Raw genomic sequence first — 26824 nt, forward strand, 5'->3', positions numbered from 1 at the left:
GTAGCGGCAGTTATGGGTGATGTGCAAAAGCCGAATTTTTTTTCTTTTCTGATTATGGGTCTGAGTGGAGTGAAGAAAACCTATGCTGCTCAATTGTAGATCTGGATGTTCAAGGATCTGGATGTCGGAAAAGTTTTTTTTTATCTAGGGTTGTCGTGAATCCTGTGTCGTGGGGAGCATATTTTTTTTTCAACTGATCTGAGGCTGTCGTGATTTATGTTTCGTGGGGAATATTTTATCTGAGATGTGCTCATAACAGATCATAGATTAAATGATCCTTTGTTTTTTTTTGTCGTGGACATGGATGGCATGTTTGAAGTGGTTCTGGTTATTTCAGATCTGTTTTCAGATCTGCTATCGTGTTGTGTGTTGAACAACCTCGTGTGGTCGTGAAATATTCAGATTCAATCTCTGAGTGGTTTAGAGAGTGAATCTGATCGTTGTTGTTGTTTTGTGAATCTGGGATAAGTTTTCTTTGGTCATTTATTGCAGCAGTATTATCGGCGATTTCTCCTGAGTTAGTGTTATTCATTATAGGTGAAGCTTCGAAATTCGATTCCAAGAATGAGACTATTGGAGAATATAAGGCATTTGCAAATCCCTTCTCGTACTGTTCTTCTGTGAAATTGAATGAAACAAACTATGCCAAGTGGTCCAGAACTTTTATGATGTCGATATCTGGACATCGTAGAAAACATATTTTGTTGGAAACTGAACCGAATGATAAAGTGGAAAAATATATCACTTGGGATAAAGATAATGACATTGTTATGTCATGGATCATGAATAATGTCGAACCTCATATTGCAGATAGTCTAATTTACTATAATACAGCTAAAGATATGTGGGACAATCTTCGAGATACGTAATCTCAAGAGACTAATGTGAGTCGTATCCTGCAATTCGAACAAGAGATATATAATTTGCAGAAGGGAGATCAAACCTTGGCCCAGTACTATGCCTTTGTGAAAGCAGCGTTTGAAAGACTTAATGCTCACAGGCCTCTTTGTTGTTCGAAGCAAAAGGATCACCAAGAACAGACTATGATTGCTCGGTTGCTCACAGGCTTATCTTCAGAATTCTTTGTTGCTAAAGTTCAAATGTTGACTGATCTGATGTACCTACTCTTGCTTATGCATACAATCGCTTGAGTAGACTTGTTATTTCTCTTCCACAATCTCATCATATATCTCAGACATCTGCTCTAGCTGTCCCATCTGGTTATGGACGTGGAAATACTCAAAATATTAGAGGACGAGGTCGTGGAAGAGGTATGGGAGGTAGAGGTAAACTTCAATGTACTTTCTGTGAAAAATCAGGACATTTAGAAAATCGTTGCTGGGATAAACATGGACGGCCAGTCTTTTCTACATCAAAGCCTAATGTTCCAAAAGCTAATGTTACAACACTAGAGGTAGCAAATGCAAATGAAACTTCTTCTGTCAGTGATTGTATCACTCTTAGTCGAGCAGAATATGATGAACTGATAACTCGTCAACCTTCAAGCTCCTCTTCTCCTGTAGCTGGTGTTGCCTACTCAACAGGAGATCGTCTTCATATAAATGATAGTAAGTGGATTATTGACTCTGGTGCATTCAGACAATTGTGTGGAAATTCTCATTTCTTTTCAGATCTAAAGGATATTACTGCTCATCGAGGAGTCTCATTAGCAGATGGGAGTTCCTCTCCAGTTGTTGGTCAGGGAAATATTTCTATATCTTCTTCCTTGCAGTTGAAAAATGACCTTCATGCTCCCTCATTTCCTCAAAGTTTACTCTCAGTGAGTTGTCTTACAAAAGAGCTAAACTATAGAGTGATATTTGATCCTATGGGTTGTCATTTTTAGGATTTGCTGACGGGGAAGAAGATTGGTGGAGGTTATGAAGAAAATGGAGTCTACTACCTACATCATCCAGTGGGAAACATTTATGTTGCAGTAGATTACTCCTCCAGTCTTGTTCAGTGGCATCGTCGTCTTGGTCATCCTTCATTGTCAAAGCTTCGTTATGTCTTTCCTCAAATTCTATCTACTACGTCATTTCAGTGTGAAGCATGTCAGTTGGGCAAGCATCATCGAAGTTCATTTCCTTCTAGTAAGAGTCAGTCCAGTCATAAGGTCTTTGAACTTCTTCATGCAGATGTATCGGGTCCTAGTAAGATTCCTACCAGGACTCAGTGTCGATATTATCTTGTTATTGTTGATGATTTTTCTAAGTTGTCATGGGTGTTCTTAATAAAAGAAAGATCTGAAGTTCTTAGTATTATCAAATCATTAGTTCTTGAAATAAAAACTCAGTTTGAATCTGTTGTCAAGATTGTCCGCACTGATAATGCTCTTGAGTTTAAAACCAAAGCCTTGTTGCAATTTTATCAAGACCATGGCATTCAACCTCAAACCACTTATGCCCATTCTTCTCAACAAAATGGGGTGGCTGAGCGAAAACACAGGCACCTCCTTGATGTAGCACGTACCCTTATGATTTAATTCAATGTTCTTACTTTATATTGGGGTGATGCGGTTATCACAGCTTGTTATCTGATCAACCGCATGTCTTTATCATCTGTGGGAGATCAAATTCCTTTGCATATCTTAAATCCTAATGCTCCGTTTTTCTCTTTCTCGCCCAAGGTATTTGGGTGTGTTTGCTTTGTGCACAAACTTGGACCCGGCCGTGATAAATTAGTTGCTCAAGCAACTAAGTGTATGTTTATAGGTTATCAAAAAAATCAAAAGGGGTATCGATGTTATGATCCGATTTCTCTGCGAGAGTATGTCAATGCGGATGTATCTTTCTTGGAGTCCATTCCATATTATTCTAGTACTGGTGCTCAGATGCAAGTTGATCAAGATGACTCATTTCCCCTTCTTGTCCCTCCTTTTCCCTTGGAATTTATGCCTCAATTACATAATCCAACTCTACCTTCCTCATGGTTTCATAATCCTCCATTAGTATATGTGCGTAGAGCTCCACCTCCTCTCGTGCCTTCATCTTCTTCGGTAAGTGCTCCTGATAACAGTGACTTTCATGTTAATGATAACAGGCCAATCGCCCTACGAAAGGGTGAAAAGAAGTCATCACCGTGTATATGTCTGACCTGATCCATTTATATATTGGATCAGGTCCATACCCAATTGGTGTATATGTAAATTAACATGTTCAAAGGGGTATTTTTGTACCCTAGTTTTACTTTACTTAATACATTTAATAGAGTGATAGGGTCAGCCGATTATGGACTGAACCCCTTTCTCTGAAATCTCTCTCTCTCTCTTCCCTCTCTCTCTTTCTCTGTGACAGGCAAACATGAGATCGAAGGCTCCTTTCTTTCATGGTATCATGAGCAGCATGACGACTGTGCGTGAAGAGCTGCCTTCGTTTCACGGTGACTCGATTTCACGGTAAAAGACAGATCCTTTTCACAGTGACAGTCGATCCTTTCTGAAAGTTTTTCACGGTGAGTTCGTGATTCTAAATCGACCCTTTCTGGAAGTATTCACGGTGAGTTCGTGATTCTGAAATATATATTTCTGAGTTCGTGATTCTGAAACTGTTGTTTCGTGGGCTCTGGAAATCGACCCGTTCTGGAAGTATTCACGGTGAGTTCGTGATTCTGAAAAATATATTTCTGAGTTCGTGATTCTAAAACTGTTGTTTCGTGGGTTCTGGAAGTATTTCTGCTGTGTGAAAAATATTTCTGAGTTCGTGATTCTGAAACTGTTGTTTTCGTGGGTTCTGGAACTGCTGTGCGTGATTCTAAAACTGTTGTTTTCGTGGGTTCTGGAACTGTTGTATCTCTCATGTTGGAACTGTTGTGCGTGATTCTAAAACTGTTGTTTTCGTGGGTTCTGGAACTGTTGTATCTCTCATCTCTGCTGATCTATACCCAAGTGTCAGTCGAGTGTCCTGTCAGCCGAGACCTCGGTTGTGATATACCTAAAACCCTGTTAGTCGAGTCCTCTGTTGTGATATACCTAAGTGTCAGTCCAGGTTTTCATGGATTCCTCTTATGGACAGTCATGTCTGTCCTCAAGCTTTCTCGGTCAACTAGTCTCTGAAAAATTGATAAACTCAAATTTCTTAACCTGGAAAAGACAGATCATTCCATTTATAAAGAGTCAGGACCTCTTTGGTCATTTGGATGGATCTGTTTCACCGCCTCCAGAATTCCTCTCACAGGAAAAGGCGGACGATAAAGGAGAACAATTTGTTGTTCTTCTTAAGAACCCAGAATATGTTACTTGGATGAAGAGGGATCAATCGTTAGTGGCCTACATCACTTCAACTCTCTCACAGGAAGTCCTTATTGCTCTTCCTGATGATTGTTCGGCCAAGGAACTGTGGGATGAGTTAGTTCAGACGTATTCACAAATTTCTGAGGCAAGAATTATGTATCTCAAGCGAGAGTTTCAAATGCTGAAGAAAGATTCCATGTCTGTTATGGAATACTTGAACAAAATGAAAGGCATCACAGACCAGTTGGTTGTTGTTGGGTGTCTTGTCAGTGAAAAGGATAAAGTACAACAAACCTTGAGTGGATTGAGGTCAGACTATCATGTTATGACGACTACCTTATTATGTTTACCAGAACTTCCAAAGTTTGAAGATCTTCGTGCGAAATTTTTGCAATATGAGATGACTCTGAAAGGATCTTCTGAAGATTCTCATGGGAATTCAGGAACACAAGATGTGCTGGCTATGGGAATGAATTATGGCCGAGGACGAGGAAGTTCTTTTCGAGGAAAAGGAGGCCAAGGGAGAAACACCTATGGAGGTCGTGGCATACTTCTGACCCCCAATATACAAGGACAAAGACCCATTCCCACTTGTTTTCTATGCAACAAGAAAGGACACATTAAAGCAAATTGTTGGTTTAATCCTCAAAACAAAGGGAAAGCTCCACAAGCAGAGGCTAGGAAGGATGGAGAAGTAAAGGAGTTGTTGTTGGCAGCCTTGGCAGGATTGAATATGAAGCAAAATGATAAAGGAATTTGGTATGTCGACTTTGGAGCAGCTACTCATGTCACAGGTGATGCAGGTAAACTCTTGACTCTTACTCCTTATGTTGGTAAGAATAGCATAGTCACAGGAGATGGATCTCATCACTTAATCTCACATACTGGAAATGCCATTATACCAATGTCAAAGTCCTATCTTAAACTTCCAAGTGTTATCCATGCACCTAATATTTAAAAGAACATTGTTTCTGTCTCAAAACTTATTGATTGTAATGAAATGGTGGTCTTCAACAAATGCACAAATAACTCACAAACAAGTGTCTATTGGAGACACTACAAGCATGACCCTTGAAAGGGTATAAAAGGAAGAACACTTGAAAAATAAATAATACTTTATTCTTAAACAAAATGCTTAAGAAGCATGGTTATATACATTGAAGGGGTTCACCCCTATATATACAAAAAAGTGAGAGAGAGGAGAGCTCATTTTGAGCTCTCCAAAAGAGACGTTGGATTCCAACGTCTCTTAATATAGCTGTTGGACTACAGTCCAACAGCATTTATTATTATAGCTGTTGGACTGTAGTCCAACAGCATTTATTATAGCTGTTGGACTACAGTCCAACAGCTATTTGCACAGTCAAGTTCAGTTTCTATTGAACTAGATGCTAAAAAAGAAAATAAAGAAAAATAAAAAAAGAAAAAAAGAAAATAATAAAAGAAAATATAATAATATTAAATAATATATATATATATATATATTACAGATTACATTTTAACACTCCCCCTCAAACTTACGGTACAATGAGCGAAAGTTTGTCTAAGAGGAAGTGAAATCTGGGAGCAGCGAGAGGCTTGGTGAAGAAGTCTGCTAATTGATATTCTGATGTAACATATGGCAGATCAATAGTTCCATGTAAGTATTCCTCTCTGACATAGTGACAGTCCATCTCAATGTGTTTAGTGCGCTCATGGAATGTCCGGTTGCTTGCAATGTAGATCGCACTTTTGTTGTCACAGCACATCTTTGAAGCTTGCGTTGCTTTAGCTCCCATATCCGCTAGCAATCGTCTGAGTCAAACAACCTCCATAGTGGTAGTTGTCATGGCTCTGTATTCAGCTTTGGTGGAGGAAAGAGAGACTTTCTGCTGCTTCTTGCACCTCCACGAAATTAAGGTTTCACCTAGAAACACACAAAAACCAGTAGTTGAGTGTCTATTGTTGGGATCACCTCCCCAGTCAGCATCAGTATATGCAATTAAATTTAATGAAGATGAAGCAGACAAGAAGAGTCCTCGTGAAAGAGAGGATTTTAAGTATCTAATAATACGCAAAATCTCTCCCATGTGCACGGAGGTGGGAGCATGCTGAAACTGACTGACTGTATGAACTGCATGAGTTATATCTGGCCTAGTAATGGAAAGATAAGAAAGAGCTCCAACAAGCTGTCTATAAGGAGTAGGATCATCAAGAAGTTCTCCATCATCAATTTTCATTTTAACATTGACAACTTCTGGAGTGTCTACTTTCTTATCATCTGTAATTTCAGACCTGGAAACGATATCAAGAGCAAATTTAGATTGAGATATCAAATACCCCCGAGGGGAATAAGCAACTTCAATGCCTAAAAATATCTTAATAAACCTAAGTCAGTCATTTCAAAGTGAGTTTTAAGAAGAGATTTGATATTTGCAACTCCCTGTTTGTCGCCTCCGGTGATGATCATATCGTCCACATAGAGAAGAAGAATAATGATGCCTGCATCAGATTTCTTAACAAACAAAGCAGTGTCAGTTAAACAAGGTTGAAAACCAATATCAAACATAACATGACTAAATCGGTCATACCAGGCTTTTGGAGCCTGTTTAAGACCATAAAGAGCTTTTTCTAGACGAAGAGCTTTACCCTTAGGGATACTAATACCAGGTGGGGCTTCCATGTATACTTCTTCAACGAGATTCTCATTCAGGAAAGCATTTTTGACATCTAATTGAAAGATAGGCCATGTTCTAATGGAGGCCAAGGCTATTAAAGTTCTAACAGTGGTCATACGAGCCACAGGAGCAAATGTTTCTTCATAATCGATGTCATACTCTTGGGCATATCCTTTTGCTACTAAACGGGCCTTATATCTTTCCAGGGTCCCATAACTTTTGGTTTTGACTTTGTATACCCATCTACAACCTATGTCACACGGACTCGACTTAAGGGTTGTCGCACCCGCGTCGACACGCACGGACTCGGGTGCGGCTTTGGACTCGGCCCGGACTCGGTCAACTCCGAGTCGGACTCGGTCAACTCCGAGTCGGACTCGGTCAACGAGTCCGGGCCGAGTCTGACCACATTTTGGACTCGGTCAACTTTGACCGAGTCCAAAATTGTCCAGTTCGATTTTAAAAAAAAAATTGGATCCGGGTCGGGTATGTCGACCTTGCTCGTAGCCTCCCTCCCTGCACCCTCTGCTCGCAGAGGAGGGGCTCGGCCCCCCTCCCTGCACCCTCTGCTCGCAGAGGAGGGGCTCGGCCCCCCTCCCTGCACCCTCTGCTCGCAGAGGAGGGGCTCGGCCCCCCTCCCTGCACCCTCGGTTCGCAGGGGAGGGGCTCGGCCCCCCTCCCTGCACCCTCTGCTCGCAGGGGAGGGGCTCGCCCCCCCTCCCTGCACCCTCTGCTCGCAGAGGAGGGGCTCGGCCCCCCTCCCTGCACCCTTTGCACGCAGAAGAGGGGCTCGGCCCCCCTCCCTGCACCCTCTGCTCGCAGGGGAGGGGCTCGGCCCCTCCCTGCACCCTCTGCTCGCAGAGGAGGGGCTCGGCCCCCCTCCCTGCACCCTCTGCTCGCAGAAGAGGGGCTCAGCCCCTCCAATATTCCCTGTTTTATTAACTTTATTTTATTTACTTATTTAATTATTTTCTTTTCAATTTTCACTTTTCAGATATAATGGCGAGTTCTAGCGGTAGTGTCAATACATTTGGTTCAAGTTCTAACCCTGAATTAGATGTTTCTCAACCACTTTGGAGGCTTGTGACAAAAGGGATAAAAGCTAGTAGTGGTGGTGGTGGGAATGTGCAGTTTCATTGTAATCTATGTAAGACTGTTTTCACAGGTTCTTATACGCGTGTGAAAGCACATCTTTTGCATATTCGCGGTCAAGGAATTAGGGCATGTTCTGGGGTTGACAAAGACATGTTAAAGCAATTAAAAAAAGAACAAGAGGAAGCTGAAAAGAAGAAAATTGCAGAGATGAAAAGCGATTCGATTAATTTGTCTTTTCCTACTGCTAGTGATACACAAGAAGAGCTTTTAAAGAAAAGAAAGATGGAAAGCAATAAAACAATACAAGTGTCATTCAAAAACATGGCAAGAGCAGAAATTGATAAAAAGATTGGTCGATTCTTTTACTCAAGCTCAATTCCTTTTAATGTAGCTATAAGTCCATACTGGAAAGATATGATTACATCTTTGGCTAATTGCAATTTGAGTGGTTATGTGCCTCCTAGTTCAGAAAAACTAAGAACAGTCATTCTTGCAGAGGAAAAAAATAGAATTGAAGACTTGCTAGAGACCCAAAAAATTGCATGGAAACGACATGGAGTGTCGATTGTTTCTGATGGGTGGACTGATATACAAAGGCGACCACTGATAAACTTTATTGCTTACTCACTAAATGGGCCAATCTTTTTGAAGACTGTTGATGCATCTGGAGAGTATAAAGATGTTGAATATTTAAAGAGATTATTTGTTGAAGTGATAAAAGAAGTGGGTGAAGAAAGTGTGGTGCAAATCATTACTGACAATGCTCCAGTTTGCAGTCGTGCAGGAATGAATTTGGCAAGTGAAGATACATATTCACATATTTTTTGGACTCCTTGTGCAGCACACAGTTTAAATTTGGCACTTAAGAGTATATGTAATCCATCAAAAGATGATGCACATGCACATGAAATGTGCTTATGGATTGAGGAAATAGAGCATGATGTTCGAAATATTAGAAATTTTGTTGTAAACCATCATCATGCCCTTTCTATATTTAATAGGCATTCTGATCTCAAGTTACTGAAAGTTGCTGAAACTCGTTTTGCTTCTCTAATTGTTATGATAAAAAGAATTAAGCAACTCAAGAATGCATTGATGATGATGGTGGCTGATCAAGATTGGGATTTTTATCGTACTGAAGATGATGTCAAGGCTCAAGCTATCAAAAAATGCATCTGTGATGATTTTTGGTGGGATAAAATTACATATTTTGTTGAATTTACAGAGCCTATTTGGGAAATGCTGAGAGAAGTTGACAGAGATGTACCCATGCTTCATAGAATTTATGAAATGTGGGACAATATGATTGAAAAAGTTCAAAGTATCATTTTTAAACATGAGAAGAAAGATATTGCACTTGATGATTCAGAATTTTACAATCATGTACATTCAGTTTTAGTGAGAAGATGGGATAAAAGCAATACACCTTTGCATTGCATGGCACACTCTCTCAATCCAAAATACTATGCAAAAAAATGGTTGACAGCAGGTGTTGGTCGTGTTTCTCCAAATGAAGATCCTGAGATATCAAGAAATAGAATGATATATTTGAGAAGAGTTTTTAATGATCCTCACATGTTTAAGGTTGTAAATAGTGAGTTTGGCAAGTTTTCTACTGGAAGATTTGATTCTTTAGCAGCACTTGTGGCAAGGGACGAGGAAGATCCCCTTAATTGGTGGGCAACATATGGATCAGAGACACCAAATCTGCAACGTCTTGCAATGAAGTTGTTATCCCAACCTGCTACATCATCTTGTTGTGAAAGAAATTGGAGTACATATGCTCAAATTCACAACATTAAAAGAAACAAACTCACTAGTAAAAGAGCAGAGGATTTGGTATATGTTCACTCAAATCTACGATTAATTTCTCGCCGCACCAAAGAAGAGTATAGGTACTTTTTTTTTCTTTGTATTCAAAGTTTGTATTTAAATATTTCATATTTGTATTCAAAGTTTTAAGTTAGATACTAATATAGTGATTTTTTGATGCAGTTGTGGACCATCCAAGAATTGGGATGTAAATCCAGAAGATTTTGACTTGGAGGGAGAACATAATTTACATACTCTCAACATGGACTACCTCGATCCTGTTCTTCCTTCTAATTCAGACGATGAGGCAGATTTATGATAAGTTTTGTTGTTTATCACACTCACAAGCTTCTTTATGTGTTATATTTTGGTAAGTTTGTGTTGTTAAGAATTGTTTTTTTTTTGCTTTAAAATTTACAATCTTTATGTGTTAATTTATTGTTATATATATATATATATATATATATATATATAATTATAATATTTAAAATATATATATTTATAATATATATTTTTTAATATATATATATAGCCGAGTCCCCGTGTCCAAATTTTTTGGAATTGCGCCGCACCCGTGTCGCACCCGCACCCGCACCCGCACCCATGTGACATAGCCTACAACCTATAGGTTTCTTACCCGGAGGAATATCTTGTATCGTCCAAGTATTGGCCTTTTCTAGTGCATCCAATTCTATTTTCATGGCTTCTATCCATTCTATATGATTTTTTGCTTGAGAATAGGATGATGGTTCAACATATGATTGTATTAATGTAATGGCGGCCCTATACGTGGGTGAAAAAGATTCATAAGACACAAATTTTTCTGGAGGTTAAGAGATTCTAGACGTTCTTCTAGGTGAGACTTCAGAGTATTTTTGTAATGCACATGGAAGATTTTGCTCTCTACGTCTTGAATATTGTAGACTAACATCCCTATGGATTTGCTCTTCATTATCATCATTTTCAACAGCAATAGGACTTTGATCATTGTCAATGTCACATCCAACATCGCATTCATTGGATTTTGAAATTGGATCAATTAAAAACGAGTATTCAGTGACATCCTTGGATTTTTCAAATTCAAAGAAGCTTTCTTTTTCCAAAAAAGATACATTTCTTGACACATATAATTGGTCATTTTGAAAATCGAAACACCTGTAGCCTTTTTTATTATCGGCATATCCTAAAAAGGCACATGGGATTGCACGAGGAGAGAGTTTGTCATTTTTTTTGGTGAAAACAAAACATTTGCATCCAAAGACTCTTAATCTAGAATAATATGGAGTTAAGTTAACAAGCTTTTCTATTGGAGTTGTATTCTTTAATGAGGAAGATGGCATCCTATTAATGAGGTAGGTGGCAGTTAGGACCGCTTCAGCCCAAAAACTTTTTGGAACTTGATTTACAATTAGCAATGTCCTAGTAGTTTCCATAATGTGCCGATGTTTGCGTTCGGCTAGGCCATTCTGTTGTGGAGTGTGTGGACATGATCTTTGATGTGTAATACCATGTAAATTGAGATAGTCTTTGAATTCGTTGGACATAAATTCTCCCCCTGAATCAGTGCGAAAAATAGAAATATCATTTTGAAACTTATTTTTAACCATTTTATGAAATATTTGGAAGTTAGCAAAGACATCTGATTTATGTTTAAGAAAATAAATCCAAGTATGTCTAGAAAAGTCATCAACAAAAATGACATAATATGTATAACCACCTTTGGAAATTACTGGTGCGGGGCCCCAAACATCCGAATGTATTAACTCAAGTGGTCGTGAGGAAACAAAAGTTCTACTAAGAAATGGTCACCTTTTCATTTTGCCAAGAATGCAGTCTTTACAAGAAAAATTTTCAGAATTACAAAATTTTCCAAACTTGGAAAATATTGAATTTTAGACATATGAGGATGGCCAAGCCTTTTGTGCCATAAATCCAATTCTAATTTCTGAATATTATAACAAAATGCATTCTTGGGTAATTCCAAAAAGTCCATGTAATAAAGTCCTCCTTCTCTATGGCCTTCCCCAATCAGCTTCCCTGACTGGCGATCCTGTACCCAACAACCATGAGAAGAGAAAGAGATATTACATCCATAATCAGATATTTGCGAGACAGATAAGAGATTCAAATTAAGTTTAGGGATATATCTAACTTCTGGGATAAAAAATCTTTTGGATTTTTGAAGATTTTCAAAACATCCTATTCCTTTTACTTCGAGAGATGTGCCATCGGCTGTAAAAACCTTTGACACACTTGAGTTATTTTTAAGACATTCGGATAGACTATTAACATTTGGGGTCATATGAAAAGAAGCACCAGAATCTAAAAGCCAAGGAAAGTTACCTGGACCGGAGAAAGATGCAACTGCCGCTCCAGTTGAGGAGGATACCCCTTTGAGAAGAGGTTGAAGGATTTCCATCAGTTGAGCCATAGACACAGGTGCATCTTGATCTTTTGACTCAGATTCAACAGATGCAACTCTTTTTTCTTCTCTTCTTTTTAACTTTGGACATTGAGGCCTATAGTGCCCCGGTTCATGACAATGATGACAAATAACTTTTCTTTTATCAAAGTCGCCGTTTTGCCTTCCAAAATGAGGCGGCTTGTAAGTACGAGTATGATTCCCCGGTCTAGATACAGCTAAAACGGAGTCATCATCAACTTTTGGAGTACTTTTTCTAAGTCTATTTTCCTCCATAGTGAGCTCTTCTATAGTATCAACAATAGAAGGAATTTTTCCACGATGTAAAAGGGCCGATTTGGTGGATTCAAACTCCGGCCTTAGATCATTCACAAATTGATAGAAATGTTTCATATCGAGTTGCTTTTGGCGAAGCTCGATGTCTTCGGCACAATGCCATTTGGGCTCAAGAAGAGTCAACTCTTCCCAAAGTTCGGACAACTCATTATAATATTCTCGAATAGTTTTATCTTTTTGAGTCATTGTCCGAACTTTATCTTGTAATTGCATACATGTGCAATATCTTTAAGGGAATACATGTTTTTGAGGTATTCCCAAGCCTTATCGGCATGCTCAAACTTAGCTAGACTAGAGCATTTTTTAATGTCTATGCTATTGATGAGCCATGACATAATTTTTGCATGCCCTATCCTCCATTCTTTCCATTTCTTTTCATAAGTGGCTAACGCCTTACTCTTCTCTTTTTCCATTAGAGGAACCTCTTTATCACCCTCTTTCTTGGTAAGAGATAGTTTAGGTTCCAAATCGGAACCATCCACTATACCCCATAAACCTTTTCCCCAAATGTGGTGCTTCATAATCGAAGCCCACATTACATAGTTAGTATCATTTAGCTTCATAGGAATGATGGTGATCTTATCATTGTCATCCATCTTTTACAAGGGTAAGAGAGGAATAAATAGGAGGAGAGAGAGAGAAAAATAAAAAGAAAAGAAAAAGAGTAGACAAAAGAATAAGAGAGGATACAAAACCAAAATTTTTTTGTAGCACAAGTTCGCCTTTCTTCAAACAAATCTTCTTGAGCCAAGAACAAGGTGATGAAACACCTTTTGTAAATGTGACACGAAAATCAAGGCGGAAGCACTTCAAGATCTAAGGATTTCGTAGCTCTGATACCATGTAATGAAATGGTGGTCTTCAACAAGTGCACAAATAACTCACAAACAAGTGTCTATTGGAGACACTACAAGCATGACCCTTGAAAGGGTATAAAAGGAAGAACACTTGAAAAATAAATAATACTTTATTCATGAACAAAATGCTTAAGAAGCATGGTTATATACATTGAAGGGGTTCACCCCTATATATACAAAAAAGTGGGAGAGAGGAGAGCTCATTTTGAGCTCTCCAAAAGAGACGTTGGATTCCAACGTCTCTTAATATAGCTGTTGGACTACAGTCCAACAACATTTATTATTATAGTTGTTGGACTGTAGTCCAACAGCATTTATTATAGCTGTTGGACTACAGTCCAACAGCTATTTGCACAGTCAAGTTCCAACAGGAACTTGACTGGATCAAATATCTAGTTTCTATTGAACTAGATGCTAAAAAAGAAAATAAAGAAAAATAATAGAAGAAAATAATAAAAGAAAATATAATAATATTAAATAATATATATATATTACAGATTACATTTTAACATTGATGATGCCAATGCTTCAGTTGAATTTACTCCCTCTTCTGTTTATGTCAAGGATCTTCGCACGAGGAAGACATTCGCTGAAGGAAAACGATGGGGCAACATGTATATCTTTCAAGAAGATCCTTCCTCCATTCATTCCGACTATTCATCCTTGAAGCCTCACCAACGTCAATTTTTTTATTCTGATTTTATATTTAATATTTCTGAATGTAATAAGCCAAGACTTTGGCATAATCGTCTTGGCCATTGTGGTCGTCATTTTATTGAAAAACTTGTCTTGAATAATTTTATTCCTAAGTCCAGTCTGAGTTCAGAGGTCGTTGATACAAAGTGTTCTAGTTGTCTTTTATATAAGAGTCATGTCTTACCATTTGCTTCCATCAATAAAAGAACTTCAAGGCCATTTGAGGTCATTTGTTCAGATGTCTGGGGTCCTACCCCAATTACTTCTCTTTCTGGCAGTAAATACTATCTTATTTTCATTGATAGTTACTCACGTTATACTTGGATATTTTTTATGAAGCACAAATCAGAAGTTTTTGGATTGTTCCAAAGATTTCATTCTTTTGTTCAAAATCATTTCTCTACCAACATTCTCAATTTTCAGTGTGATGGAGGAGGTGAATTCTCCTCGAATGACTTTATTGGTTTCCTTCGACATAATGGGATAAAGAGAAGAGTGTCTTGCCCGCATACACCTCAACAAAATGGGATTGCTGAGAGAAAGCATCGACATATTATAGAGACTGCAATGAGCATGATGCACGGGAGCAATCTTCCTGTATCATTATGGACTGAGGCCTTTCACTCCACAATCCATGTGATAAATCGATTGCCCATGAGTATCTTAGAAAATAAATCACCATATTTCTCTCTTTTTGGCATACAACCTGATTACCATGCATTACGTGTGTTTGGGTTTGTTTGCTATGTTCACATTGACAGCTCACTTAGACACAAGTTCCAAGATAAAGCCTTAAAATGCAGGTTTATAGGATATGCAGAAGACTACAAAGGGTACAGGTGCTATGATCCTCTGAGTAAGCGTGTCAAGATATCAAGGAATGTAATTTTCGATGAGATGAACTTTGATGCTCAGGATGCTAATTCAACCCTTCATGCTGATAACTCAAGCCCCAGCATTGAGGTATACTACCCATGGTCAAATTCAGAACTTTTTTCAAATGGTAAAGTAGACTGTCCAGAAAATTGCAGTCAGAAGGAGACACATGAGGAATCAGCAAATGGAACTCAAACGGAAGAAATTGTTCCACATGTCTTGGAACCAGCAAGGTATAAAGGTATTGTGTACACCCGGCGAGAGAAAGAGTCATCATTCGTCTCTTGTACGAGTACAGATCCATCTTCACAGACAATGGATATCAGAAGATCCTCACGGATTCGACATCCACTTGACAGGTGGATAAGTTATAAAAAAAATTCATTGGATTTTCAGTTGTTCTTGACATCCATAAGTAAAGAGGAAGAGCCCATCATGTTCTATCAAGCTGCGAGCTCTAGAAGATGGGTAGAAGCAATGAATGAAGAAATGGAAGCTCTACATGAATGTGGAACATGAGAGATTGTACCCAGGCCACAAAACAGAAATGTTGTTGGGTCAAAATGGGTGTACAAGATAAAGTATAAACCAGACGGGAGCATTGAAAGGTACAAGGCTAGACTTGTAGCCAAGGGATTTACACAAGAGGAAGGCCAAGACTTTGATGAAACTTTCAGTCCTGTAGTTAAAATGGGGACCATTCGCATTGTGTTGGGTCTAGCCATTAAATATGGATGGACATTGAGCCAACTGGATGTAAAAAATGCTTTTCTGCACGGGGATTTAAAAGAGGAAGTTTACATGGAACAACCCACTGGATATGCAGAACTAAAAGCCAAAGAATATGTATGCAAGTTAAAGAGAGCACTTTATGGTTTGAAACAAGCCTCTTGTTCCTGGTTCGACAGTTTTTCTCTAGAGATACAACGGCATGGCTTCTCTCGGTCCCTTCTGGATCACTCATTATTTATTCACAATGAACAAGGAGTCACTACTTTCCTATTAATATATGTTGATGACATCATCATCACAGGGAACTGTAAAAGTCACATTGAGCAGGTGAAGAAGTTATTAAATCAAAGATTTAAGATGAAAGATTTGGGAGAGCTGCGATATTTTCTTGGGATAGAAGTTGATAAAAGAAATGATACACTCACCCTTACTCAGCACAAATACACGTTGGACATTCTCAGCAGAGCAGGCATGACAGATTGTAAGCCGTTGACAACTCCAAGTGTCATTCATCAGAAACTGAGTTCAAAAGAAGGGGACATATATGAAGATCCCACTAAGTATCGCAGCTTAGTTGGCATGTTGCAATATCTGACTTTTACTAGACCTAATATAGTATATTCGGTTAATCAGGTATCCCAGTTTATGCATGAACCTCGTATGTCACATATGGAGGCAGTCAAACGTATACTTCGTTACCTGAAGGGTACAATTGGTGATGGGCTGGTATACAAGAAAAGGGAATTAGATCCAGGCGGGGGCCATGAGATCGTCACTTATGCTGATGCTGATTGGGCGGGTGATCCAGACGAACGACGATCAGTATCCGGTTATTGCAGCTTCATTGGGCCAAACTTGATATCCTAGAGCAGTAGAAAACAAAAGGTGGTTGCTAGATCGAGCACTGAGGCTGAATACAGATCCATGGCCACTGCCACGGCCGAGGCTACATGGATAAGACATCTCCTGACAGAAATGAGAGAACCGATTGCTCGGTCACTGTTGCTGTGTGACAATCAAAGTGCCATCAACATGTCCTTCAATCCCATCCACCATAGTTAAGCAAAGCACATTGAAATAGATCAACATTTTATTAGAAAAAGGTTGAAGATAAAGAGATTGAGCCTATGTATGTGCCAACTGAAAAACAAGTTGCTGACATTCTCACTAAAGGGTTGACGAAGGACAGATTTTGGTTTCTGAAAAGCAAGTTGTACATGGTTCAGCACCATACACAACTTGAGGGAGGCTGAAAAGAAGTCATCACCGTGTATATGTCTGTATTGGATCGGGTCCAGACCCAATTGGTGTATATGTAAATTAACATGTTCAAAGGGGTATTTTTGTACCCTAGTTTTATTTTACTTAATACATTTAATAGAGTGATAGGGTCAACCGATTATGGACTAAACCTCTTTCTCTGAAATCTCTCTCTTCTCTCTCTCTCTCTCTCTCTCTCTCTCTTCCCTCTCTCTCTTTCTCTGTGACAGGCAAACATGAGATCGAAGGCTCCTTTCTTTCAAAGGGGACATGACAATGTACCTTATATCCTATATCTCATTTTGTGTTCGATGCCAGAATTGGTAGTCAGATGAAAGCATTTATTTCAGCCTTATCTGCTGAAACTATTCCTCTGAGCTATCAACAGGCATAGCTCGATAGCATGTGGAAGCAGGCAATACAAGATGATATTGATGCCTTATTGTCTCAACATACATGGAACCTAGTTGATCCCCCATTGGATGGGGGCATTTTTGGATGCAAATAGGTATATACCATTAAGTACAAATCAGATTGTTCAATTGAAAGATACAAGGCCATATTAGTAGCAAAAGGGTATACTCAGACATATGGTGTTGATTTCTTTGAAACTTTTTCTCCTGTCGCACGGATGGGTACCATTCGCCTTGTTCTCTCCGTAGTTGTTCACCATGGATAGAGTTTGTGTCAACTAGATGTGAAAAATGCATTTCTATATGGGGATCCGTCTGAGATAGTATACATGCAACAACCTCCTGGGTTCGAGGTTGAGAGGGAGTGTCAGAAGGTGTACAGATTAAGAAAAGAGATATATGGTCTGAAACAAAGTCCTCGTGCATGGTTTCAAAAGTTGTTTGAAGTGATGTCAAAGTTTAGCTTTAATAGGTCAGCGTCCGACCACACATTATTTATTAAGAAAACTAACTCAGGTTTAGTTGTTATGGTAGTATATGTGGATGACATCATCCTTACAGGAGATGATATGAAAGATATTGCAGCTACAAAGGCTCATCTTCAAAAATATTTTGTTACAAAAGACCTTGGTCCACTTAGATATTTTCTAGGTATAGAAGTTGCCAGGAGCAGTGAAGGTGTGGTTTTGTCTCAACGAAAGTATGTTCTTAACTTATTAAAAGAGACAGGAATGTTGGGAGCTAAAACAGCAAATATTCCCATGGATCATAAAGTTCAGTTGTTCGAAGAGGGGTCAAAACCTGTTGATAGCAAAAGCTATCGCTCACTGGTAGGAAAGCTACTATATGTGACTGTGACTAGAACGGATATTGCTTTAGCAGTAAGCAAGGTTAGCCAATTCATGGACAAACCGACTGAGGTATACTGGAATGTTGCAATAATGATACTCAGGTACTTAAAATCTTCTCCTGGAAAAGGGTTATTATTCAAGAAAGGAGGGACCCAGGAAATAGTTGTTTACTCTGATGTTGACTATGCTGGATCTGTAGAGGATAGAAAATCTACCACAGGATTATGTGTGTTTGTGGGAGATAACTTAATTTCATGGAGAAGTAAGAAGCAAAATGTGGTTGCTAGGTCGAGTGTTGAATTATAATATAAGGCTATGGCCCAAACAGCAGCTGAATTGATGTGGGTTTGAACTGTACTAAATGATCTTCAAGTGAAGGTTTCATCTCCTATGGTAATGATGTGTGATAACAAGGCGGCTACATATATAGCAAATAATTCTGTATTTCATGAGAGGACAAAACATATTGAGGTTGACTGCCACTACGTAAGAGATATGGTTCAAGCTGGTCATATCGCTACCAAACATCTAAATTCGGAGGACCAAGTTGCAGATATTTTTACAAAGCCTCTTGCTAGACCCAGTTTCTCAAAATGTTGCGGCAAGCTGAACATGATTGATATCTATGCTCCAGCTTGAGGGGGAGTGTTAAGATTAGTCGACCTTCTGAAGTTTCAAGCTTTATTTTTCTTAAAGTTGGTTCTTTGATATTTTATGTATAATGAGGGACCCGTATGTAATTTTTCTCTTTTAGGCTGACCTCTATTTAAACTAGAGGTGATTAGCCCTAAAGAAGATAACGAGTTTCCCTCTCTCTCTGCCTCGGTTCATGTGTACTCCATTAAAGTTTCCACAATTCTAAAAAAAAACTGGATATTCTCATATATGGTGTGGAAAAGGGTGTCTTTCAATGTTTTATTGCATGAACAAGATTAATCCTATTTTATTTGCTCACTTTATCATTTTAATGTTGCTTGGAGATTCTGTTAAAATATGTGTACTGGTACACATATATGTATGTTGAAATATAATCCTTAAATGTACATATATATATTTATATATATATATAAAGATACGTATACATATATATATATATGTATACGTATCTCTATTTATATATATATATATATATAAATATTTTTTCTTCCTAAAATACCCTCAAGGGTATTCTTGTAATTTGTCATTTTACGCATATTCCAATTGGAATATGCATTGTAATATTTCTTTTATTTTCTGTTTTTTTTATTTTTGTTTTTCGTATTCGTACCATATTGGGGGGCTCCCAATAGAGACGTTGGGAGCCCCCAACGGTCACAAATGTGACCGTTGGGGGCTCTCCAATGTCTCCTTTGGGAGCTCCCAAGGTGGTCCCTTTTTGTGCTTATAAATAGGGGTTTTCCCCTTTGTATTCTTCACTCCAATAAGGAGTTTTTGCTCCATGTAATGGGTGTTACACCCTTATTTTCTTCAATGATATTAACTTATGCCTTATAGGCATTTTTGCCCCTTTGTGGGTTTATGTGTTAGCACATTATGTGCTTGTGTTTTCCCTTTAGTGGGTATATTCGCACTTCATGTGCATGTGTATTGGTTCATTATTGAACCCAATATATTCAAAGTCGCTTCTTTACATGGTATCAAAGCAAGGTTACGATGGGGTTGTCTCTTGGTGCAACGGAAAGCGCGGTGCTCAAGAAATGGTGAAGTATTCATTGTTCCTCTCCTTTTTAGAAGTTTTCGGTATGTATCTCTTTTCTTAACATATTATGCATTATAAAACTATTTTTCTTGCACATTTAGTGTTTTTGATAGTTGAATCATTTCCTTTCACATTTCGCGTGTTCGTATATTTTAAAATATCTCCTTTTAAATTTGGTAAATTTGTTTATTATAATTCTTGGTTATATATTTATCGATTCCTCATCACATATAATAGTAATTTATGTTTTGCAAAATTGTTTTTCAATTATGTGAGATTTATGATTTTTTCATAAGAATTTCGTGATTAACCTATAAGTTAACTTTTTATATAATTTCTTGCTAAATCAATGATCTTTGCTTAAAAACTCTTGTGTATGGTTTTTAGTGCATTTTTTTGTGATAACTTATATAATTCTTGTATAAGTTAATGATCTTTGCTAAATTTTTGATATAATTCTTGTATGAGAATTTCTCACATCTAAATCTTTGTAGTTTACTTTTTTATGAACCCTAAGTAGTTCTTTTTAATGATAAATATTTATGAACTCCTAAAAGTCTCTCAATGGTTTTGGTTTATTTAAAGAATTTTGAAAAAATTATTTGTGATAAATATGTTGTATGAACCATTGTGTTCATTAGGAAAGATCTTTTAAAAATCTTCTCACACTATATAGAATGCATAGTGTATCTATTGCATCCTTTGGTATAAAAGATTTCATTAATTTTTTATTTTTCTTCTAATGATGCAACTTTATAAACATGTTTGTTTGTATTTTTCACATAAGGTTTCAAAACCTCTTGATTGTATCTCTAAGGATGCCTACATTGGCCATAATATGGTCTTCTTTGTCTTAAATTGCATTTATCAAGCATATAATTGCATAATTAAAGCTTGAGAGACTCAAGCATTTGTTCCTTTTTATGAAATACATGCATTATTGCATGTTTGCTTTTATTACGCTTTTTGTGTATTTTGTTCAAGTGATTGTGAGAGTCTTCGTACACTTCTTTTATAAAATATTTATGCTTATATGCGTATTGTCTATTCATAGACATTTTCACATGGTACTCTCTTTTCAATAAAGAGATATTTTTATTGCCTTCTTTAGGGCTTGTGTTTGTTTTTATCCCTTAATAGACTTGTAAGATTGTTTCTTTTATCATTATAAATGATTCCGCAATATCTTGGTACATGTTGCCCTAAATTTGCACATTTAAGATTATTGTCATTTTACATCTTGGTATACATATAATTGCAAATTATAAAGACTTGATTTGTTTCTTGGATTATTCCAATTCTTTTCTCACACATGACATAGCTTAAATATTTCATGTTGTGTTTATTAAGTCTTTTGATAATGATCATGATTGAACATAATTTCGTATATATGCAACATTATTGTTATATGGCATATTGTTGTGATTAATTATGTTGGACCTTTGAGTCGGCCCTCTTTGTAAAATCACATATTTGGAAAATGTTTTCCCTAAGAGTTCATTGCCCTTTTATGGCATTTATCTTTTATTCATCACAAGGTATATGATGCATCAATCCTTTTTTATGGCCCTATTGTTATATTAGAGATAATTGTTAAGGTGAGTTATGGGCACTTTGTGTTATGTCATTTTAGATTGTCCACTTGCCATATTATAGATGGTGGTTGAGGTGAGTTATGGGCACCTTGGGACTCTAGAATGATTTGGTATATGATGTCTAATTATGAGTGTGTCACTCGTTTGATTTTGGCCATTGATCTTATGGATGCTCTTATTCATATATGTGATGGAAATATGGTGTTTTGAAACCTTAAATGTTTTAAGGTATATTAAAATCAAGGTTTTAGGGATTATTGTCCAACCTTTTATTGTTTATGAAACTTATGAGTGCATTTGCACATTTGTGATTTCGTGCTTTTGTGCTTTTATGCACAAGTGTTCTTGGTGTGCGTATGTTCACACATTTATTCTCAAGAATATTGTTCTATCGGTTGTAGTATCTTGTTGAAGATACTTTTACATAGTTTATTCCAAAATATGGGTATTCTTTTTTGAAAAATATTGTTCTATTGATTCAAGGTTTTATTTATATGTTTGTCATTACAAGTTTCATTGCCTCAAAAGTCTTCTCCTTTTATAACTCATATCTAAGTGTCATCATATGTAGACAAGAATTTTATTACACCTTTGTGTGTTGGTAGCCCTTTGTTGACTTTTGTTCTCTTGGTCTAGTAGCTGAACACACTTGTCTTGAGTGTTATTATATGTAGACAAGGCACGTTGATTCACACCATGGTGTGTGATTTTAGTCTATGTTGGCATTTGTGTCCTTGTTCTAGTCGCTGAGATGTATGCCCATAGTTGGCTTCTTTCACTCAATTCAAGTGTCATTTTATGTAGACAAGAGATGTATTGTGTTTTTAGCCCATGGTTGGCTTGATACTCTTGTTCTAGTAGTTGAACATACTTGGTCTTTAGTGTATTTTTACGTAGACAAGAGATGTTTTTGGTCCATGTTGGCGTGTATTTTTTTGTTCTTATCGTTGATGCATTCATTTCAAGTATTATTACATATAGACAAGAGGTTCTTTTGCACACCTTTGTGTGTGTCATTTGGCCTTTAATGGCATTATATTTATATTCTTTATCTAGTAGCTTATACACTTGATTTATGGGGTTTGGAGAACTAATGAGGTAGTTGCTTGTAGTGGATGAACTATTGTTGAAAGTTATGAAATTACATTCATTTTTTGCTTTCTTTTTACAAGTGAATCATATCTTTGATATGCATATTTTAAAATCAAATCAATATTTTGGCATTTAATCTATATATTAAGTGCTTATGGTTTTTTGGCCACTTTTTGATAGGCAAAATGAGTTTTTTTGTCATTTGAGTGAGATTTTCCTAAAAGTGTGAGGTTCTCTACTCAAATAACACTCATTATTTTGCCTCTTAAATGGATTTAAAATCTTTTTGAAATCTTGTGCTTCATACACTCTTTTTATGTTGTTGAAGCATTTCCCTCTTGAAATCGCTTTCAAAGGAATTGCTAAAATCAATAACCCTTGTCTTTTTATATGTTTGGAGCATGTTCATTAATGTTTCTTTTAAGTGTTGATTCATTTCATGATAGTATATGCATATACTCATTTTGGCCTTTTAGGCCATCATTCAATGAAGTTTATATAACTTATGCCTCTTCGTAGGCTTCTTGTGGTGTCCCTTAGTAGACCATTGTGTTATTCCCCATTATGTGGTTGTGTTTGTCCAATGTTGGACCTTATGAATGCGTTATGCATTTTTGCAATTTGTTTCCGCCCACTATTTAACATGATATATGATTTTGAAACCTTGGTTTTCTAAATTTTCTTTTCATGTTAAAGTAATTATCCGATCCTGTGCTTCAAATTTCTATGCATAAGTTATAATTTTGCACCTTGTTAGGAATGTTCCATTTGAGTAAAGTGCAAAGATATTTTTTACTTGTTCTTTATTGTTATTCCACAGGATCTTGGAGATAGGATAAAAAGAAGTACCCTGGATGGATCGGGAAATGTGTTCACCATTAGAAGGCATTTTCAAGTTTCAATAGCATCCTTACCAAAGCCTCTTGGAGTCTTGCCCTTTTTTCAATCTTTTTGTTTCCCCGCAAAGATTGAGGGGGGGTGTTAAAATATGTGTACTCGTACACATATATGTATGTTGAAATATAATCCTTAAATGTACATATATATTTATATATATATATATAAAGATACGTATACATATATATGTATACGTATCTCTATTTATATATATATATATATATTCTCTTCATAAAATACCCTCAAGGGTATTCTTGTAATTTGTCATTTTACGCATATTCCAATTGGAATATGCATTGTAATATTTCTTTTATTTTCTGTATTTTTATTTTTGTTTTTCGTATTCGTACCATATTGGGGGCCTCCCAATTGAGACGTCGGGAGCCCCCAACGGTCACAAATGTGATCGTTGGGGGCTCTCCAACGTCTCCTTTGGGAGCCCCCAAGGTGGTCCCTTTTTGTGCTTATAAATAGGGGCTTTCCCCTTTGTATTCTTCACTCCAATAAGGAGCTTTTGCTCCATGTAATGGGTGTTACACCCTTATTTTCTTCAATGATATTAACTTATGCCTTATAGGCATTTTTGCCCCTTTGTGGGTTTATGTGTTAGCACATTATGTGCTTGTGTTTTCCCTTTAGTGGGTATATTCGCACTTCATGTGCATGTGTATTGGTTCATTATTGAACCCAATATATTCAAAGCCGCTTTTTTACAGATTCATACTTGTTTTCTCATTTTCAGGCAAAATATTGATGCAACTCATGATGCTTATTCCAAGTTTTCTCAGGCATGGCTGAAACAGCCAACTTAATTCAACTCAAAACCAGTCAGATCACAGGTTTAATAACACTTTATAGACCAGGTATGGAACTGTATTCATCATGAATCAAGGTGAAATTGTTTAAGCTGCTAAGCCCATTCTGTACAAATTTTCTTTTTCAAACATCTTTAAGATATAATGATTGGCTATAATTCTCTTGGTAGAAATGATGAAGAACATTTGCAGTGAAAGGTAGAACCCTAGTACCAGGATTCTCCCACTCATGTGAATCACACTGTGCTATTTTTAGAGGAGTTGCTCATGTATAATTAACAACATAGATGCTCCCACCATCGATTCGCACACCTACAGCTCCAGCTACTATAGGCAGAATGGTGTTAACATGAAAGTATAGCTGATCAAATACACCTTAGTTCCTAAGATCAATTTCTCACAAGTTTCCCCGACAAACCTGCTTATCAGTAAGCTAGAACACCAAAATAATCCTGAACTAGGAAATAAATGACGATGGAGTTAAGCCCTCCTGCGTAATTGTTTCTCCACCACACTTGCTACATTCATACCTATCCACTATTGTTCGTAGATGATTCCAGATAATGTAACGGCCAAGAATTACAAAGAATTTCTTTGTATTTTTATACGACACATGTAAATCAAATTGTCCAAAAAATCACCAATCGCGTAAGAACTACTAAGAAATGCACTCACGAGACAAATCATCGATGACACCTTGACCAACTATACAGTGCAAATATGGGAAAAAACAGATGAAGATTGCGGATATGAAGTTTCGGTACTGAAACTACATGGAATGCTTAGTCCGGCCGGCAGAATCCGGCCCCAACGCCGCGGAAACAATTGCGAGATCATCAATTGTGAAATTCACGATTGGTTCACAACACCCTTTGGTCAATCAATGCAATTGTCAACTGCCCATGTGAATACTTAGAGATGATGCTAACTTAAAGTGCAAGTTCAGACATTCCCCATCTTTTACAAGTTGTCGGTGATCATCATCACAAACGAAAGCAAAATAACGAACACTTGAAAGGGAAAAAATGCCAGGCAACCAGTGAAAGCCAAAGAAAAGAAGAAAGGGGGGGAGAGACGCACCATGAGATAAGAGGGTCTGATGTTCTCCATGGTCGTCCCCACCAGAGTGGTGCACCAACCGACCTCAAGAGACTGACTCTCTCTCTCTCTCTCTCTCTCTCTCTCTTTGAGGGGAAGACCTTTGGAGACACTTCTTCAGGAAATATTTTCGGGTCCAGGAAATAATTTGCAAAGCCACACTCATCACTGGATCCGAAAACCATAACAAAGTTTCTTGATCAGACTCAGATGGCCCGACACGACTCAGTTTGGGCTGAATCACATCGGCTGGGCAAGGGATCACCGAGGCTGAAACCGAACCTCACCAGTAGTAGAGCTGTGAAGCTGATGGGCTAATGACCGGGCAGGAAATGGGTATGGATCCACCCGGTCCATTCAACCGGCTAATCATGTCAGATTCATATTTCGAACAATTATTGGATCTGGAGACTAGTTTGGATGTCTGAAAGCTGGACCGAGATCCAGCCTGGCAACCAAAATTAAAAATCTGGCAATTTTATAGGATTAATATTTGATGCAATCTAAGGCAAAGAACTATGGAGTATTAAATCACTCTTTTTCATGGGTTTTTATTTTTATTTTTTTTTCATAGATCAGTGGATGTGATCTACAAGGTTTGTTTAGTAGAAAATGAGTTTTGAGTTATGTAATTGTGTCAAGTGAGCAGGTTTTTTAAGGGCTTCAGAAATCAACGCATCACAATGCACTAAAATTTCATGACTTAAAAAGTCATATTTTTAAATCAAAATAACATGATCCAAAGTTTGATCCTTAGCAAAAAAAATGTGTTGAACACATCTATGTGATCAATTTGAGTAGATAAAGCTTGAACCTATGATTCACAGCTCAATAATTTCATGTTCAATAGAAACCCAATTTTACATGCTTTTTCTTTAAATAGCTAAGTAATCCAGGTTCTTTTTTTGTCTATTGGTAAGAAAAAGAAATTGAAAAATAACCAAAGCAAAAGTTGACAACATTTTTTGAGAAAATACCAAAGAAGTTGGCAAGTTAAAGCAAAGAGAAATTAAAAATTATAAAAATAAAATTGCATAAATGACATAAAAAATGTGAAATGAATAAAAAGCAAAAAAGCATGCCAAAATAACTATAAACAAAAACTTGTTGAGCTTTTATCGACCAAATCATGCCTTTCGAATTTCTTACAATAAAAATATTTTTTTTAGAGGATTCTTACAATAAAAATCACGAGAGATCCAATTCCTCACCCTTATTTGTGATTATGTAGTTATGGCCTATCTAAAATATCACCATCACCCAACGACTTATTCATTACAATTTATTAGTAAAGCATGTTCCCTTTTTTAGGTTTTATTGATCTTCCATTACCATTAGTTTATGAAACAGCCAACCCTATGTTTTGGTTTATACCAACAAAGAATGAACG

The 26824-nt window shown here is 37.2% G+C and overlaps 1 protein-coding gene across 1 annotated transcript in view; it reads right to left on the reverse strand.

Moving 5' to 3' along the window:
- Positions 1 to 25517, reverse strand: part of LOC149840015 (rhomboid-like protein 19) — a 37651-nt gene extending 12134 nt beyond the window's left edge. Inside the window, exon 1 of the mRNA XM_090002977.1 lies at positions 25417 to 25517. Coding sequence (XP_089859103.1) covers positions 25417 to 25446 — 30 coding nt within the window. The 5' untranslated portion in view covers positions 25447 to 25517. The remainder of the gene's footprint in view (positions 1 to 25416) is intronic.
- Between the last annotated feature and the right edge of the window lie 1307 nt (positions 25518 to 26824).

This window comes from Nuphar pumila, chromosome 4, assembly GCF_984573655.1.
Source record: "Nuphar pumila chromosome 4, dmNupPumi1.hap1.1, whole genome shotgun sequence".
Taxonomy (NCBI): domain Eukaryota; kingdom Viridiplantae; phylum Streptophyta; class Magnoliopsida; order Nymphaeales; family Nymphaeaceae; genus Nuphar; species Nuphar pumila.